The following is a 20,214-nucleotide window of genomic DNA, read 5'->3' as shown; positions in this document are numbered from 1 at the left end:
AAGCCAACATTAAGCCCATGCTCGATGTTTACTTGTTGCCACGTATTTTTAGATTTCATCTAAGGGCAAAATTGTACACTTTGGCACAGAGAAGAAACTCCCAGGCTCATCTTACCAAACTTTAAAACTTCTTGTGACTCAGCACATGGTTCCTACAGCCCATCTCCTCGTCTACTACATTATCACAGTGGAGCAGACAGCAGAATTAGTGTCTGACTCAGTCTTCCTAAATATTGAAGAGAAGTGTGGCCAACAGCTCCAGGTGAGATGCCAACCCTATCCCCAGTCTGAGTTCCTCCTGAGTGATGATATAATCTCACACTAAGAGGTTTTCTTTTCCCACTAATTTTAGATCCGTCTGTCTCCAGACAAAGAGATACATTCTCCAGGAGAAGCTGTTTCTCTTATCATGGACACTCAGTCAGAAATGTTTGTCGCCTTAACAGCGGTGGACAGTGCTACATATGGCATCCAAGGAAGAAGCAAAAATCCTCTGGAAAGAGTTAAGTGGAGTCAATGTCATGGTTATTGGTGCAAAACATGACTCAGGGCCAAGTGATCACCCTGGTTCTCTCAGGGTCCCTGCATTGGTCATGGGAGAGGAATAAAGGAGAAAAGATGCAACTATACATCTGTCTTCCAAACTAGACTTAAGGATAATAACACCAAAAGCTAATATTTCCTGAACGCTTTTATATTCAGCATTAGTTTAAGCCTTGACATCTATTGTCTTATTGTATATTCACAACAAAGCTATGAGATGGGTATGAATAATTTAGGTAATATTTAATGTACTGAGTGCTTACCCACAGAGTCCCTATGTTATTGATGATGAAATCTTAGAGATAATTAGGTGACTTATGGCCTGAATAGAACAGCACAAAGAATCAAGTGAGTTACCCCTTTAAATTATCCCTTTAGATATATAAAGAATAATTACCCACCGAATTTACTTTCCAATTTATTTTGTTTGGTGAGAACACACTTTGGGAATATCCTCAATTAAATGCTGAAATTCAAACTTTTCCAGGAATAAACTAAAATAAAACATAATCAAATCCATGTCAGTGGGTCACATGGGCCATGGTCACAACCTTGCAAAGACCAAAACCTCTTCACCAAGCTATCTCCATTTTAATGACTGATAGCAGTGCCTGTTATTTGGAATAAGTAATAATTTAGTGACTCTGAGAGAGGGCATTTTTTAAGTTAATGCATAAAATTGAATTATTTTCCTGCTCCAGGAAAGGCATATGACTGGAAAGGCTGGGGTTCTGATGAGTTGAGTGTCCTGAATCTGTAAGAGGAATGATGGAGAGGGCAGTAGAAACCAGGCATGGTGTAAGACACCATCCAGCTGCATAAGAGAAAGTAATGGCAGCCATACATAGCTATTGCCTGTCCACCAGCCCCTTCCCCAGACACAGACTCCCTCCCACCTCCCACCCCAATCACCAAGAAACGCTTTCATGGATCACATGGGCCATGGTCACAACTTTGCAAGAACCAAATCCTCCTCACCAAAATTAATTTATTGAGTATTTCCATGTTTTTGCCTTGCTTCATTTTGGATGAAGCAAAGAAACAGAGGATCCCATCCTTCCCAGAACTTAGAAAAGGACTCTGAGGGATAGTGAGTATTTCCTCTCCTTATTCATTGATTCAACAGATATTTTATTCGTTAATTCAGTGTTCAGAACTTTAAGAAGGAAGAGTATAAATCATTTTCTAAGAACTTCCACATCAGAATTATATCCTCAAATTTAGCTCCTGGTCAATTTTGACTAGTGTGTATTTGTAAACCCATAGGTGAAAACTAGGGAAAGCAAGAAAGGCATGGGGAAACTGGAGAATTAGGTTTTAACCAATCAGTAAGTGAGTGACTTGCAATTATCATTCTCCATGAGTCCGGTGCTCCCTCAAACAGTCTCTGAATGTTGTATTTTTAAGGGAATAACCTCCTTTCTAACAGGTTCTTGGAGCTTTAGATAAAAGTGACCAGGGCTGTGGAGCAAGTGGTGGCAGAAGCAATGCTGAGGTGTTCTACTCAGCAGGACTCACGATCCTCACCAACACAGACGTGGGCCACTCCCTACAAAATGGTAACTCATTCTGTTCTGTCAAGCAACACAAGTGTTCTTACTGTGAAAACACACTGCTTTTCCTGGCCATGCACTCATTCTTCCTCTAAATCCTGTTTCCAATTAAACATCATAAAGCAAAACAAAACAATTAAAAATTATTTTATTGTTGCAAGAGAACTTAACATTAGATCTACCCTCCTAACAAATTCTTGAGTGTACAATACATGACTGTTGATGATAGGTACAATGTTGTACATAGATCTGTGGACTTATTCATCTTGCTTAACTGAAAATTCATATCCATTGGCTAATTAATAACTCCCAATTCTCCCTCTCCCCAGCCCCTCGCAACCATCATTCCATCCTTAAATTCATTTCTCATCCCTTATATAAGTAGCATTGTGTACTATTTGTCTTGCTATGAGTGTCTTATTCCACTTAGCATAATGTCCTCCAGGTTCATCTAGGCCTTTGCATACTGTAGAATTTTCTTTTTTTCTGGGGCAGGATTGTATCCCAGTGTCTACCACCTTTTTTTCATCTATTCATTTGTCAATGTACATTTAGGTTGTTTTCACCTCTTGACTGTTGTCAGTAGTACTGCAATGAACATGGGAATGATAATATCTCTTTGAGATTCTGATTTCACTTCTTTTGGATGAATACCTACAAGTGGGTTTGTTGGATCATAGAGTAGTTATATTTTGAAGTTTTTGAGGAATCTCCAGAGTTGCATTACTTTGAATTTTCACCAACATTGTGCATATGGTTTCCAATATCTCCACATCATCACCAACTCTTGCTCTCCTGTTTTAAAATAATTGCCATATTGATAGGTATGAGGTGGTTTCTCATTTTGGATTGTATTTTGCATTTCAAGACATTTAGCAATATTGAGCAATTTATTTATATAGCTATTTTCCATTTCTATTCCTTCATGAGAAGCATCTATTTGAGCTCTTAGCCCATTTTTGAATTGGGTGATTCATTTTTTAGTATTATGTTATAGGAACTCCCTATTTATATTTATCAGATGTATGGTTTGCAAATTTTTTTTTCCCATTAAACAAGTTGCCTTTTCACTCTGTTGGTTGTTTGCTATGGGAAACTCTTTTGATGCAATGCTGCTTATTTATTTTTGTTTTTTTTTTTGTCCAGGCTGTTGATATTATATTTTTGAAATCATTGCCAAGACCAATGTAGTGAAAATTTTAAGATTTTTATGTTATTATTATTCCTTAATCAATTTCCATACTAATAATTGGTCAATTCAGAATTTATTTCTTCATGATTCCATCTTGGTAGTGCTAAAAGAAAAACTCTTGGCAAATCCAGCAGAATTTTGAGCAAAAAACAATTGACAAATTGGACAGCCAGCAGAACTAGGAGAGGTTTGGAGAGGTCTAACTTCAGTGTGAGCTGGGAGTATCCACATTTACATACAGAAAACAGAAGAGAGGAAAAGAAACAGCTTCAGTGTTTGCCTTGTTTGGATATGGTCTGATCAGCTGGCAGACCATATTGATTAGACTTAGCTAATAATTACAAAAAATAAGCTCTTGTTAGACTTTCAATTTGTTTTTGTATTAAATTAGGTTGTAGTCCGTTACCCAGGAGCTCACTGTGTAGAGGCAGTCTCAGGCCAAATTTAACAGTAGATTCTGTGTTTCAAAAAATTCACTCATTTCTTTTAGGTTATCCAGTTCGTTGGCATGTAATTGCTCATAGCAGTATTTTATGATCCTTTTTATTTCTGTAGCATCCTTTTTATTTCTTCTTTCATTGCTGATTTTATGTATTTGAGTTCTCTCTTTTTAATTTGTCTAAAGGTTTGTCAATTTTGTTTTTTCTTTTCAAAAAATCAACTCTTAGTTTTATTGCTTTTCTATTTTCTAATCTTTGTCATTTCTTTCCTTATGTTTGGTCAAAATCTATTCTTTTTCTAGATTCTTGAAGTATAAATTAAAATCTTTATTCTTTTTTAATGTAGGCATTTATTGCTATGAATGTTTCTCTTAGTATTGCTTTTGATGGATCCTATAAGTTTTGGTATGACTTGTTTTCATTTTTATTTGTTTTAATAAAACTTGTTTTCATTTTTATTCTCAGTGTATCTTCTGTGTATGCATGCATGCATGCATGCACATTGGGGAACAAACCGAGGGTCTCACACATGCTAGGCAAGTGCTCTGTCACTGAGCTACACTCCCAGTCCTTCTCAATATATTTCCTAATTTCTTTCTTTCTTTTTATTCTTGACCTAGTTCAGGAGCATGTTGTTTATTCTTTTTTTTTAATATTCATTTTTTAGTTTTCGGCGGACACAACATCTTTGTTTGTATGTGGTGCTGAGGATCGAACCTGGGCCACACGCATGCCAGGCGAGGGTGCTACTGCTTGAGCCACATCCCCAGCCCCTGTTGTTTATTCTTCATATTTGGGAATTTCCCAGTTTTTTCTTCTTTTGATTTGTAGTTCCATTCTATTGCAATGTAAAAAAAAATAGTTAGTATGATTTCAGTATTCTTAAATTTGTTGAGACTTATTCATGACCTACCTTGTCTTCTGTCTGGAGAAAGATCTGTGTGCGTTTGAGAAGAATATGTATTCTTCTGCTGTTGGTTGCCGTGTTCTGTTTATGCCTATTAGGTTCCTTTGGTTTACAGTGCTTACTTAACTCCTGTTTCCTTATTGATCTTCTATACAGAGGTCATATCTATTACTGAAAGTGGGTGTTGAAGCCTCATACTCTTATGTATTTTTATCTGTTTCTTCCTTTAGTTTTGTCATTGTTAGCTTTGTGTGTTTAGATGCTCTAATGTTAGGTGCATATATATTTATTATTGTTAGACCTTTTTAGTAGACTAACCCTTTTATTATCATAAAACATCTTTCTTTGTCTCTTATAACAGTTTCTGATTTAAAGTCTTTTTTGTCTTATGGCTTTTTTTTTAGGTTACCATTTGCAGAGACTATCTTTTTCCATTCCTTCACTTCCACAGCACAAATCAAATAGCTTTATCAGCATCCTTCACCTGATTCCAATCAACTCTACAAATCGGAATCTATTTTGAGTGGGAATAAACTCCTCCAAGATCCTCTCCCCCATTTCCAGCTGGCTTCATCTTTCATCCTTCTCTTCCACCTTTTCCTTTCAAAGGCCTTGTGCTCAAATGTCACTCACTTCCTTAAGGCACCTGAGAAGGGCCTGGATTCTGTCATGCCTCTGCCTGGAGTGCCCTTTCCCTTCTAATTTGCCACGAAAGCTCAAGCTTCACCTTCTGCTCCAGCCCCCACTCCCAAGTGGGCCTGGAAGAACTTACCTCTTCTCCCATAATGCAGTTTACTAGGGTTGCTGTAACAGAGCCCCAAAGACTGGTTGGTTTAAGCAATGAGAAAATTTGTTTCCTCACAGTTATGAAGGTGGGAAGTTCAAGATCCAGATGTTGCAAAGTTGGTTTCTTCCCAAAACCTCTCCCCTTGCCTTATGGATGGCCACCTTCTCATTTGTCTTCAAATGGCCTTTCCTCTGCGTGCATCCACCCTAATGGCCTCATATAACCTATTATCTCCTCAAAGCCCCTGTCTCCAAATACATTCAGATTCTGAGGTCATGGAGGTTAGGACTTCAACATATTAATTGTGGGGGACACAATTCAGCCCATGATGATCCCCTTGTACTCAGTAGGGTGTTACACCATTAATGGAATGAACTCATTTCATTCTTGAGGACAGGAACAGGATTTACTGAAATTTATGTTCCTTGCCTGAAATAAATGAGTACTCAATGTGTTTTAAAGAGATAGACAAACCACCATAAAAATATGTGCATTTGTTGCGTTTTAAAAATCCTATTTGAGCATCTCAAGACAATACATTTGCAAAGAGTATGTAATGACACTGCTACAGAAATGTGTTTAATCATGTTCTTTACTAATGGTATAGATCAGAATTGCTATGGGAAATAGAACCTGATATCTGATAAAATGGGTTCCATTTGATTTTGCAAATGCTTTGAGTGTTTAGATAATTTGATGGAAGCATTTATTCTAAGGGATGTTCTCTTTCTGTGTTTTTTTTTTAACAGATGAATCATATAAGAAAATTCTCAGACCAAGACGTTCCTTGAAAGAGGAAATAGAAAATCTAGGTGCTCCAAATTTTCATTTTTTTCCTCTAAAAGTTATAATGGAATAATGCAAGATCTGCAACACTTTGTCATTCTAGATAATTGATGTAGAACAGATGAAAAGGTCTATACATACTTCCAGATTTCACTATCAGAGAGGTGAAGCAAACTGGTAAAATTAACCCACATTTGTTCCGCATAGTCTTCACCTAAAAGATAAGGTATTCCTCATGTCCATTTTCTATAGTGACAAAGTCCTTAACCAAGTCACTAAATCCCCCCCCAAGCCTCAGTTTCATTTTAAAGTCCCTTTGTGGCAATGTCACACTCTAACCTAGAGAAATTATGATCAGTATTTCATTATGCCAAAGTGAGTCACTGAAAACTCAAGTATCTGGCCAAGTTTAAGTAAATGGGAGAAAAACATGGTCCAATGTTTCATCTCATGATATTGCCTCTTGGTTCCTGCCCTGGCACTGCCCCTTAGCAGGTACAATCACTTCACACCTTTGTCATCTCTAAATGACAGGAAAGGACATTATCATTCTAACCCACCGATCAGTGGTTTTTGAAAAAATAGTAAATTCTCTTCTTGCACCCACCTGGGCTTCCTACTGACTGCAGCTTGACTGCAGTTTTAGTCAGCTTTTTGTTGCTGTGATCAAAACCCTGGCCAAGAACAATGTAGAGAAGGAAAACTTTATTTTGGTTCATGGTTTTAGAGGCTTAGTCCATAGTCAGCCAACTCTATAGCTCTCTGAAATGGAATAGGCCAAGTGGGGAAGAGGCAATTTCCTATTCTGGGAGCTGATCAAATAGTTGGAGGAAGTTTGATCAGAGCCTCTAAGTCCAGCCCTGAGACTTCGAATCTATACTTGGTTGAGAATTGTTTGTTATTGTCTCAGCATCCCAATTCAGACACCCTGTGATCCGGAAGTGCTGTTATGATGGAGCCCATGGAAGTGAGGAGAGCTGCAGGGAGAGAGCTCTGAGGATTACTGTTGGCCAGCAGTGTTCCAAAGCTTTCTTGAAGTGCTGTGACCTGGCAAGTGAGCTTCGGGCAAACAGTTCTCACATTGATGTAACCATAGCAAGGTCAGGTAGGTGTAAAAGCTTCCACTCCATATGCAGTGCAGTAGGAAAGTGCTGGGTGGAGTTTGTACTGCCACAGGAAGAAGTGATTCCAAACTGGGCTTTGATGTACAAAAGATGAAGTCAACTCCTGCAGTTCACCTCAAAAAGCAGAACCAGAAGCACAGTCATACCAGTTTGGGGATCACTAATCCCACATCACCACTAACTCATTTTTAAAGTCGTAGGTCTTGATTTATCCTCTAAGAGCCAATTTGTAAAATGAAAATATTTGCATGATTGTGTGACATTGATTTTCTGCAGACTTCACTGGCTACAAGGAGCATGATTTTTAAAATATTGCATAAAAACAATAACATACTTTGAAGAATCAAAATATCATCCATGATTTCACCACAAACCAAAAAGATGTACTAGAAGTTGGTGCTTTATCTAGCTAATGCATGCTCTCTTCCTCCTCCTCCTCCTCCTCCTCCTCCTCCTCCTCCTTCTTCTTCTTCTCCTACCTTCTCCTCCTTCTGATGGCTAAATGTTAGGACTTGGTTACAGCTTAAAGCCTTTATATTAGTACTGATGCTGGTATTGATAAAGTTTGTGGATGACATTAAGTTGAGAAATCTTTCTTGATATTAAACTGAAAAATGCTTCTTTCTGTAATTAATTAGTGAAAGAAAAAGGTGAATCAGAAGTAAAAGGAATCTCAGTAGGCATATACAGACAAGAGTTTCCTTTAGTTCATTTTCACAGGGTTTAGGCTTTGTACAAATCAAAGAATGATGAGAATAATTTATTAACATTTTTTCAATTTTACTGCCCTACTTTTTAACGTATTTTCTTTTGCATTCTATTTAACTATACTATTTGGGGAAACATACAAATGAACTTAAGACAGACGGTAGCTAAGAAAAATATTGAAATTTTTGTTTAAAATGGTACTCAAACAAGTAGGTAGTTTATTAAAAATTATATTTTCCCACATATTTAAAAAGACATTCTTATGTCTTTCCATGAATGTGTGAAAGCATATGAATAAGATTCAAAATGTATTTTATTTTTTTAAAAAATATTTATTTTTTAGTTGTAGTTACACACAATACTTTTATATGGTGCTGAGGATCGAACCCAGGGCCACAACCCCAGCCCCTAAATGTATTTTAAAATATAAAATTTATCTTAAATCCTCAGTAATGGTGCTAGTATAAGGGAAACCCTACCATAATTTATGAGTGCATATATTTTTATAGCTTAAATAAATAAAAGTAATCTAGCTCAAGTTTAAAAGGAAGTCCACAAAAAAATTAGGAGAAAAATCAGTAAAATAATAATAAGAAGAAGAGCAAACATTTCAAAATGTCTGTCACCCTCTCCACAATGTTAACTACAGTTAGGAGATTTCTACATAAATTGGGATCACACTACATAAATGGGATTCATGCCTTTCTGCAATGTGCTTTTCTTAAGTGTTGACAAATATCATGAACTCATTTTCACATTAGAGCAGAGAAATCTGCCTCATTCTTTTTAAATAATTGCATAGTACTTAATAATACTACCATGTCTTCATTTTTCTTCATTGTTTATATCTTACTGGTCACATTTGTTTCTGGGACCGCCATAACAAATTACTACCAACTTGGTGGCTTAAAAGAATGGAAATTCATTCTCTCACAGTTCTGGAGGCCAGAAGTCCAAAAGGTGTCAGCAAAGTCAGCTCCTTCCAGAGTCTCTAGTACAGAATCCTTCCTTAGCTCTTCATGTGTCTGATGGCTGCTGGTGATTGTTGGTGTTCTTTGGGTTACAGATACATTGGTCCAATCTCTGCCTCTGGCTTCACTTGGCCATCTCCCCTATGTTTCTGTGTCTTCTCTTTTTCTGTCTCTTATAAGGACACTTTTAATGTTATACCTAATTAAGACATCTCATAAGGAGTTTGAGCCCACTCTAATCCAGTATGTCTCATTTCAAGACAATTAACTTAATTCTCAATTGAATTCACATTCCCAAGTACCAGGGGATTTAGACATATCTTTTTAGGATCACAGTAAAAATTTGGACATACCTTATTAGGGCCACCTACAATAAGTATTTAAATATTTTCCCACATTTTCAATATTAGAAACTCCTAAGAAAAAAGCAAAACTATAATTTTGATCTTTTTTATGTGTATGTATATTTCGGTAAAATAGATATCATTATGTCTTAGTTCTGACTACTATAACAAAAATACTATAGAGGAGGAATTTAAACTATAAACATTGATTTCTCACAGTTCTGCAGACAGAGAAGGCCAAGGCCAGGGGCCTATGGAATCTGGTGTTTGCTAAGGGCCTTCTTCCTTACTTGTAGACTGCTATCTTCTCCTGGTATCCTTACAAGGTAGAGAGAGAAAAAAGGCTAGCCCTTGTCCTTTTCTTATAGGACCACTAATTCCAACAAGAAAGTTCTACTGCCATGACCTGATAACCTCCCAGAGGCCTCCTTCCAAAACTCATCACATCAGGGCATCAACACATGGGAGCACACAAACACTTAGCCAGTAGCACATTGTCTGAAGGTAGAATTGCTAAATCAGAGTGGGTACATTCTTGGACTTGATATATATTTAAAAATGGATGGTGGCAGGGTGTGCTGGGGTGGTGGCTCAGTGGTAAAGCACTTGCCTAGCATGGATGAGGCCCTGGGTTTGATCCTCAGCACCACATAAAAATAAATAAATAAATAAAGGTTAAATTCATTTTTAAAAAATTCTTTAAAAAAACAAAATGGATGGTACCAATTTCTACTCCCCACAAAAGCTGACTTTTCTGCCCCCTTGCCAAAATCTTTAATTTTTGTCAATCTGCTGAGTCGGAAGTGTCTTACTTTATTAAGAAAATTAATGATTCCATGTAAACTGATGACCAGAACATATGTTTATATGTTTATTGGACACTGATAGTTCTTCTGTGATTACCCTTTTCCATCTTGGCCAATTTTTCTTTGCCTTGTCTATCTTTTTGCCTGTTGTTTTATAGACATTGTCAAACATCATGGAAGCCAACCCTTCTCAGTTATATAAATTGCAAATATAGGTATGTGTATTAAGTGCATACACACAAACATACAGACATAAACATATAATTAATATGTTGCAAGTATTTTCTTCCAACCCTTGTTTATAGCATCAGGAGTTGGGTTTTTTTTTCAATACCTTTATATATTTATTTGTTCATTTTTAATGTGGTGCTGAGGAATGAACTCAGTGTCTCACACGTGCAAGGCAAGCGCTCTACCACTGAGCTACAGCCCCAGCCCAAGGAGTTTTTAATAGTTGGTAAAATTTGTCTAGAGCTTCTGGGATTGATGTTTCTCTCTCTATATCCCACTAACCTCTTCTTTCTACTTTCTTCATTGGTTGTTCTCTTCTGAAATTTTTAAGTGAATTAACTATTTTTAATTATAAATGTTTAAGTTGTCTCCTATTTCTATCAGGTTTTGCTTTATGTATTTCAAAGCTATGTGAAGTGCAAAAGGCATATGTCTGTTCCGTAGTTTTAGTAAATCATAATTTTATCTACATAAAATACTCCTCTTTGTTCATTGAGCATTGTGAGCTCTATTTTATCGAAAGTTATTATTTTCTCTGTAGCTTACTATTGTCCTATTTGACCAGTACATGGCTTTCTGTTCCTTTATTTTTAAACTTCCCACATCATTTTGGTGGCATTACATATGTTTTTAAAATCCATTTATTGCTGAGGATTGTTTTTTCTTTAACAGTTCAAGAATTTCTCACTTTAAAGGGGATATTTGAAACCTGCCTCAGTTTGTTGAGACTATACTTATTTCTGTTCCCTTGTTTTCTATTTCTTTATATCCTTTTCTTCCTGTTGATTCACTTTGGTCATCCTTCTTTATCCTGTTAAAATGTTATACTAGTTTCCTTCATAAAAGTAATACTGTATAGAAGAGTACGAAGTTCAAGGTAAAAGTCCTTGACTGGGCTGGGGTTGTGACTCAGTGGTAAAGTGCTCGCCTAGCATGCATGAGGCACTGAGTTCGCTCCTCAGCACCACAACCCCAGCCCCGCCCTCCCATCCATTTTTAAATTCAGGACTGAATTCCTTATAATTATTAATTAAAAGTTAACCACAGCGGCACACGACTAAAAGCCCAGGGGATGGGGAGGCTGAGGCAAGAGGATTGAGAGTTCAAAGCCAGCCTTAGCAACTTAGTGAGTAAAATAAAGATATTGTGTCCACTTAAAACTAAAAAATAAAAATTTTAAAAAGTGCTTGGCTTTACTTGCTGTCCAATTTATGGCAATTGTGGACAATTTTATCTCCTCTAAGAAAAGTTGTTTACTATACAAACATTTGCATCTGGATCTATATCTGTATCTTTTGTTTTATACCTAGAGGATATCACCATTCTGTGCCTTGGGTTTTGCACTTAATACATTTTATTATTTTTTAATTTTAAATTTATTTATTTATTCTAATTTATTATACATGACAGCAGAATGCATTTCAATTCATACTACACATACAGAGCACAATTTTTCATGTCTTTGGTTGTTCACAAAGTAGAGTCACACCATTCGTGTCTTCATACATGTACCTAGGGTAATGATGTCCATCTCATTCCACAGTCTTTCCTACCCTCAGGTCCCCTCTCTTCCCCTTTCTCCCCTTTGCCCTATTCAAAGTTTATTCATTTCTCCCATGTTCCCCATCCCCCATCCCCATTATGGATCAGTATCCACATAACAGGGAAAACATTCAGCCTTTGTTTTGGAGGGATTGGTTTACTTCACTTAGCATGATATTCTCCAACTCCATCCATTTGCCTGCAAATGCCATGATTTTATTCTCTTTTAATGCTGAGTAATATTCCATTGTGTATATATACCACAGTTTCTTTATTCATTCATCTATCAAAGGGCATTTAGGTTGGTTCCACAATTTAGCTACTGTGAATTGTGCTGCTATAAACATTGATGTGGCTGTGTCCCTGTAGTATGCTGTTTTTAAGTCCTTTGGGTATAGACAGAGGAGTGAGATATCTGGGTCAAATGGTGGTTACATTCCAAGTTAATATATTTTAGATAGCTTAAATTAACACTTTTATGGTTCCTATTTTGATATCGCAAAAATTAAATGTTTGACTGAATTCCTTACAATTATTAATTAAAAGTTAACCATCTTTAGCTGGGCGCAGTGGCACATGACTGTAATCCCAGGGGATTGGGAGGCTGAGGCAGGAGGATTGAAAGTTCAAAGCCAGCCTTAGCAACTTAGTGAGGCCCTAAGAAACTCAGCAAGACCCTAAATTAAAAAGGGCTGGGGATATGGCTTAGTAGTTAAATCCTCCTGAATTCAATCCCCAGTACCAAAAAAAATTTAAAAAAGAAAAGAAAAGAAAAAATTAACCATCCTGCTTTAACATATAACTCTGTTGTATGTTATGTTTAACTGTATGTTTTTTCCTGTCTTCCTTCCTTCCTTCTTTCCTTCCTTCCTTTCCTGTCTTCCTTCCTTCCTCTTTTTTCCTGTGATGTTGGGGAATCAAACCTAGGGCCTCATGTATGCTAGGCAAGTGTTCTACCACTGAGCAACACTGCCAATCCCTGTGGTTTTATTTTATTTTATTTTAGACATATCACCAAACATATTGGTGATGAAGACAGTTTTAGAAAACTGGTTGTGGAAAGTGTATCACATTCCAAAAAGGTATTTTAAACTTTTATCTTTATTTTCATTAGGAAACTTAGAAAACATTCAAATATGATGAATATATGGTCTGCCACTCTTCTAAAATTTCCTTCATTAATTAAAGATAGTACTGACATTGGATCAGGGTTATTTGGTTGGTGGTTGGGTTGATCTTTCCCTCAGTCTCTGATTGACTACAAAATGAAGGATCTTTGCAGAAGAATTTCATTCAACTTGCCTCAAACAATAACTGAGCTTGTCTGTATTTTGGGGTGATTTCTGGGCTTTGCACTTTTGCATAATTATTGTGGTCTTTCCAAACAACCTCTTTATAAAAACTAACAATATATATTGTCCATGTCGACATGCATTTCCAATGATATTTTTCTATATAACAAGGAAAAAGAGGCAATATTTTCCTCATATTAAAAACACATTCTGTAAGATACTAACTAGCCATATGGCTTAGAAAATGTTGGTTTTGTTACCACACCTTGTTTGATGTCCAACAGCATCCTTCACTCCCCCAACTCCAGTCTTACCCACTTTTCTCTTCTATTCTCCCAGCACAGCCACCAAATCATTATGTTAAATTCTGAGTCCACTCATGTTGCTTCCCCATGGGGTGGAATCTATGTGGATAGAGTGCCTGCTCCTGCCCCTCTCCCCGACAGCTCCAGCTTCTTCTCCCTGCAGGGACTGCCCTGGCCCCCTGCTGTTGGCTTTCTGCTCCAGCAATGCATGCCCCTGCAGCCTCCAGACCTTTTCCTGGAAATCCTTTCCTAGTTCCCCACTCCTGATAAACTCCAGCTCACTTTTAAAAAACCAACTCAGATCATGGGTTCTCCACAATGTGGCCTCCAGAGAATTAAATACATGATTTTTCTGCACACTATAGTTTGTACAAGCTTCGAACTGAAGCACTTACTATCTTCTGTGATAATTTGTTTCCATATCTCCCTCCTCTTCTAGAGTACATTCCTTGAAGGCACACCCTTTGTTATGTATCTCTTTATTTAGTCTAGGATGTGCCTGGTACTTGATGGACACTTAGGAAATGTTCACAGAGCAGATAAATTAGGGACTTTTGATTTCCAAAAATTCCATTTTTCGACCATGTTTGTTTTTATGCTCTACTTTTCTTAGTAGGGTTCACTAAATATAATTTAATTTTATTTGATAGTTTATAATATCATAATCCCTTGAAGTCCTTATTGTGAAAGTAAGATAATGAACACAAAACACAGGAGTTTATATTACGTTGAATCATATATATCTGCTGGTTTTCAAACATTTTGGCTGACACAAACAATAATTTCATGTGGTTCAACTTAATACAGTGTCTAAGCAGTTGTTCTGAATATGTAAAAGGCTCCGTTATCCTCTGATCTTCTAATCTTTTCTTGGTCTCATCCTCACTCACGGCCATTGATTTAAGTTGGTTTCCTTGTGATTTGCCTCAAGAGCCCCTATGAGAAAAGTACGAACGTTCTGATTAACAGATGGCACCACGCTGGTTGCCCGCTAATCAAGGCCCACCTGTGTTTCTTGGCTATGGACTATTTTATCTTCCAGGCTTCAGCTGGAATTGGTACTACCCGATTGTGTAACTACCTGGGAAATTCAGGGTGTTGGCATTTCAGATAAAGGTAAGTACCTGGTCTGATATAGTGAATTAGGGAACATTTTCCTTGTTGAGGTTTATCTATCATCTTCTTGACAGTTCACCCAGGACTTCGGTAGTAACCTATTTTGTATTCTCATTGTAATCCAGGATAAAAACACAATAACTATGTCTCTGAACACATTTTATTCATTTACTATTTTTACAAGCCATCCCTCAGTGAGCAACAAATTACAACTTTCCATTCTCCTAAAAGCTTTCTGATCCACTGTGAATTTGAGGTGAGGGATAAATGCAGAATCCATTAGTGAACTCTCTTGCAAATTATGGATAATAGTACTGTTTTAAAATTATTTTTAATAATGTTTTTTGATTTTCACAGCTCAGTATCTTCACCCATCATCCAGGATATAAAATAATTAAAGAGCTTTTTACTGTGTTGAAAAAACAGGATTGAGAAAGACTGCTTAGAAGCCTATGTAACTTTGTAACCACCTCGCTAACAATGGAGCAAGAATCCTGAAAGTTTAAAAAAAATATTAGGTTCTAACAGAAGACATTATAGTAGACATAGTAAATTAGGGGTTGCAACAGAGGAGGTGTGAGGAACGGCTGAGGCTGCTGAGTTACAGAGAAAACAAAATAACCCACTTCAATTTGTTGGCTACATTCAATTTGTTCAGCTACTATTACATAATAGTAAAAAATATTAATGTGCTAGAAAAAACTGCATATGAATCAATGGGATACTCTGCTATCATTCCTTTACTTTTCAGTCATTGTAAACTAATTAGCATTCAGGGCTACGCCTGTCGTGGAACAGACAGAACCTAAAAGCAAATGTTGTTGGTATGTAATTAATATTTTTAGTCTAATGCCTTAAAGGAAATGACACTGGGACTAGCAGAAATTGTGTTGGTGTTCTATTATTTTTTAAAAGTTCATGAACTATTGGAAGATACATGAACACTAAATGAATATTTGATGATATTAAGAAATTATTTGAGGGATGTAATATAATGACATCGTAGATATGTTTGAAAAGAGAAGTTATTTCTTAGAGAGATATGTACCGAAATAGTAACAGATGAAATAATATGATTCTGGAATTTACTTTAAAATAATCCAGGAAATGGAGCTGGACATGGTAGTGCCACTGTGGGAGGGAGCTTGGGAGGCTGAGGATCACAAATTTGAGCCCAGGCTCAGCATCTTAGGGAGAATCTGTCTTAAAATACAAATTAAAAAAAATTGGGCATGTAGGTCATTGGTAAAGTGCCCCTGGTTCAATCTCCAGTACCAAATAATAACAACAACAATAATAATAATCAAGGAAATGTAGAGAGAAGGAGGTTTCAAGGAAATAAATTTGTCCTTGAGTTGGTAATCATGCATGCTAATGGATAATGGGTACCTGGGGGTACAGTATACCATTAACTCTATTTTTTTATAGATTTAAATTCTTCTATAATAAAAACTTTTAAATTCATAAATAATTATAATAAAACTCTTTATGAATGATCATTATCTGAACATTCAAGACAAAGGTATCTTCCCCCCACATATTCCCCCCCCCACACACACATAATTCAGGCCTTCTCAGATGAGTCTGCCTAAAAGACCATCTACTCCTTGTGTTCTCTCTCTCACCACCCTGTCTTATTTACTTCATGGATCACTTCCTGACATTTCATCACAGCTGCTACGTCTCTGACTAGGTTATAAGCACCATGAAGGCGGGAATTTTGTCTTCTGGTTCTCTGTTGCGTTTATATTGTCTGGAACAGCGGCTGCCCATGGTAGACTCTCAAAATATCAATCGATTCTGAGGAAATAACAGGTCACAAGACAGAACTTCCAAGAGCCATGAGAAATATAGGAGGGGAGAAGGAAACTTGATTATAGGATATTCTTCTTCTCCACAAAGTAAAGGCAAGGCAAGAATTTGAAAGAAGATAGAGTAATCTGGGAAGCCCCCAGTGCACTAAAAGTTACTGTCGCTCCTCACAGGCCTGTGTGTTGCTGATGGGCTGCAGTTGCAGGTGTACAGAGACCACTTCTCAGTCACAAGTGACGGTACTACTAGAGTCAATTAAAAGGAACAGTTCCCAGCATCAAAACTCCAGGATTCCAAGTAAGTAGGTAAATGCACAATAGAGACTTCATGATTGGGAAATCTGATGGTAAAATCACTTTACTTTAATGCTCAAAGTATCTAAGTGCATGTTGGGGGACTCAAGGACAGAGAAGAGGTAAAAAAAACTCTCTTCCAAATTATACTGTAGCAGGAGTGAGCCAGTTGAAGATTCAGGTAAGGACAAAGTCACTTTTTGTTGGAAATGATGGGAGATGAGAGGGGTCCCTAGGTAAATCAATATATCAAACCATGCTTGTAAAATATTTAGAAGACAATACTATATACAGACTATCTGCATTTTCTGTCCCATCAGCATGCTCTCTCCCACCCAGGAAGCAACACAATCTATGCCAACTCACAGAAAGCCACGTCACCAAAAGAGCCAGTTTACCTGATGATCAGCTTCTGAATATCAACTCCACCTACTTCACCAAATTTGTGAGCCTGGAGTGGCAGACCAACTTTATCAAGAATCTTTTTGATGTCTTTGACAGGAATGTTTCTTTATGAATTTTTCCAATTTTTTTCTGGATGCTTTCAAATTTCAGATTAACATTAACTTTACATTTTCATATACTTTACATTTTAAATCTACATTTGAAATTTGAGTTGTTTAGCTTTTTTAAAAATTTAACTGACATTTAGCATTTAAAATTAAAAATTTTTAAATCTGATGTTTTCTGATGTTTTAATTTAATTGTTAAGATTTTTTTAAAGTTTTAAATTTGTTTTAATTAATTATACATGACAATAGAATGCACTTTGATATATCAAATATAATGAAGTATAATTACTCATTCTTTTGTTTGTACATAATGTAGAATCCCACTGGTCATATAGTATTTGTACACAGAATAATAATGTCTGATTCATTCTACTGTCTTTCCCATGTCCCCTCCACTCCCTAAAATAACTCTATTCTTCCCTACTGTCCCCCCCCCACCCCACCCCCCGCCATTGTGAGTTAGCTGAGAAAACTTTTGGCCTTTGTCTTTTGGGGATTGGCTTATTTTGCTTAGCATGATATATTCCAGCTCCGTCCATTTACCAGCAAATGCCATAATTTCACTCTTCTTTAAATCTGAACAATATTCCATCATATATATACACCACACCTTTTTTATTCATTCATCTGTTGAAGGGCACCTAGATTGCTTCCATAGTTTAGCATTGTGAATTGAGCTGCTATAAACATTGATGTAGCTGTGTCACTGTAATATGCTGAGTTTAAATCTTTGGGGTATAAACCAAGGAGTGGGATAGCTGGGTCAAATGGTAGCTCCATTCTAAGTTTTCTGAGGAATCTCCATACCACTTTCCATAATGGTTGCACCAATTTTTACACCCACCAGCAATATATGAGTGTATCTTCCTTCCCACATCCTTGCCAACATTTATTGTTGGTTGTATTCTTGATAATTGGCATTTTGACTGGGGTGAGATGAAGTCTTAGAGTAGTTTTGATTTGCATTTCTCTAATTGCTAGAGATGTTGAATACTTTTTCATATATTTGTTGATCAATTGTATTTATTCTTCTGTGAAGTGTATGTTCAGTTCCTTAGCCCATTTATTGATTGGGGTTTTTTTCTTTTCTTTCTTTTTTTTTTGGGGGGGGATGTTAAGTTTTTGATAGAAATACAGAGATAAAGTTGGCAAGCCATTTAAGGAACCGATGATGAGAGAATACAAAAAATTGCTAACATTTGAGTTATTACAAATGGTACTAAAAATAACAGATCCCATCACATATGAAAACCTGTGGCAACAATTTGATCACATCAGAAATGCTGAGATTCTGGTTACTAGTAAGATCAATTAAGATATATCCTCTTGTTAGCAATTTCATATGAAAGGGGTAAAAGAACACTCAAAGAAATGTATGAGGAAGCCACAGAAGCCAGTGTATGGTTTGTTGAGATGTAACAAGTATCATATGAAACTCTCAGCAACCCTGTTAGGTGGGTAAGTAGATTGCAATCCCTATTTTATACAAATAAAAATAATGTTAAGTTTTGAAAATAGTCAAGATATTCTTAACTATTTATTGTGGAGAAAAAATGGAAATGAAAGATGGATAATAAAAAACAAGGGACAGGGTTCAATGTTGGTAAGATTCATGAGAAGCAATGATCCAGTTCTCATAAATAAATCCACTCAAGAAATACTAAATAGATAATATTTCCTGAATTTCCCAGAATAAGCACCAGTTTTAAAAGTCAACTAAATTTTGGAAGGCATTTTTACATACCTGTCTTTTCATAATTTACAGTAGAATAAATCACTTTTTATTGTATTAACTGGGAATCATCACATCTTGTTTCAAAGAATTAAAGGGTTAGCTTCATGGAAAAGCAATCCAGTTCTCTGACCTTTCTGAATATTGCTTCTAAAAATTGTTCAAAAACATTTTAAGAATTGCCCTAACACATGAAAATGGAAGCATTTCTAAATTAAAATTCAAGCTGGGCACAGTGGCACACATCTGTTAATCCTAGCTGAGGCAAGTGGATTGCAAATTCAATGTCAGATTCAGTAAACTTAGTGAGACCCTGTCTCCAAAAAAAAGAGAAAGAACTGGAGATGTAGCGTGGTGTAAAATGCCCAGGGTTCAATCCCCAGTAAAATAAACAAATAAATAAATTAAGGTTCAAATCTAACCTATTGATCAAATTTTCCAGAATTTCTTCACATATTATTTTTTTTAAATTTTTTTGTAGTTGTAAATGAACAGAATGCCCTTATTTGTTCATTTTTATGTGGTGCTGAGGATAGAATGCAGTGCTCGCACATGCTAGTCAAGTGCTCTGCCACTGAGCTACAGCCCCAATCCTCTTCATATGTCATTAACCCACTTTGTCCTATGGTCTCAGATATGGAACACCTATAAAAACTTGAATATAGTTTATAATTTGTAATATATTACATGATTATTTAATAATAACATAATTTTATCATAACACAACATTAATTAGTATTGCTTAATATTAATTAATACAATAATATGTATAAGCTGTATATAATTTCCAATCTATGTTAATGCAGCTGTGTAAATTTTGTTGAAATATTCACAGAAACTGAAAACCTGAAATTTAATGGGTTAATGTTCACTTTATAAGACATGCAAAGAATCAGGAAAGTGTAGACACACAGAGGTAAAACCAATAAAATCTGCACCTTTAGGGTCTACACACTGGACTTCCTGGACACAGACATTACATGACCAAAGAACTAAAGGAAACCATGTCTAAAGGAATAAAAGAAAATATAAGAATGATGTCTCCCCAAATAAAGAATATCAACAGAGAGACAGAAGTTATAAATAAGAACCAAACAAAAATTCTGGAGTTCAAAACTGGAATGACTGAACTGAAAAATTTGCCAGAGGCATTCACCAGTAGATCTGAGCATGCTGAAGAAAGACTCAGCAAACTTGAAGATAGATGAATTGATATTA

At 36.3% G+C, this 20,214-nt stretch overlaps 1 protein-coding gene across 6 annotated transcripts in view; it reads left to right on the top strand.

Annotated features, from left to right (window-relative positions):
* LOC124097342 (complement C5) overlaps positions 1-17,433 on the top strand; it is a 31,415-nt gene extending 13,982 nt beyond the window's left edge. For 2 of the 6 annotated variants that reach the window (XM_058581669.1, XM_046451777.2), the window contains 9 exons: positions 53-262; positions 353-502; positions 1,973-2,102; positions 6,172-6,234; positions 7,119-7,313; positions 12,941-13,016; positions 14,574-14,647; positions 16,633-16,756; positions 17,092-17,433. In XM_058581669.1, the coding sequence (XP_058437652.1) occupies positions 53-262; positions 353-502; positions 1,973-2,102; positions 6,172-6,234; positions 7,119-7,313; positions 12,941-13,016; positions 14,574-14,647; positions 16,633-16,718 (984 nt within the window). In that variant the 3' untranslated portion in view covers positions 16,719-16,756; positions 17,092-17,433. Of the gene's footprint in view, positions 1-52; positions 263-352; positions 503-1,972; positions 2,103-6,171; positions 6,235-7,118; positions 7,314-12,940; positions 13,017-14,573; positions 14,648-16,632; positions 16,765-17,072 lie in introns of those variants that run through there. The other 4 variants (XM_058581664.1, XM_058581667.1, XM_058581665.1 and 1 more) reach the window with 4 other exon arrangements.
* Positions 17,434-20,214: the final 2,781 nt, after the last annotated feature.

The sequence above is a fragment of the Marmota monax genome, unplaced genomic scaffold (assembly GCF_021218885.2).
Source record: "Marmota monax isolate L192 unplaced genomic scaffold, Marmota_monax_Labrador192_F-V1.1 WCK01_AAM20220418_F8-fsc00020, whole genome shotgun sequence".
In the NCBI taxonomy this organism is placed as follows: Eukaryota; Metazoa; Chordata; class Mammalia; order Rodentia; family Sciuridae; genus Marmota; species Marmota monax.
This window is presented reverse-complemented; position numbering and strand designations above follow the sequence as displayed.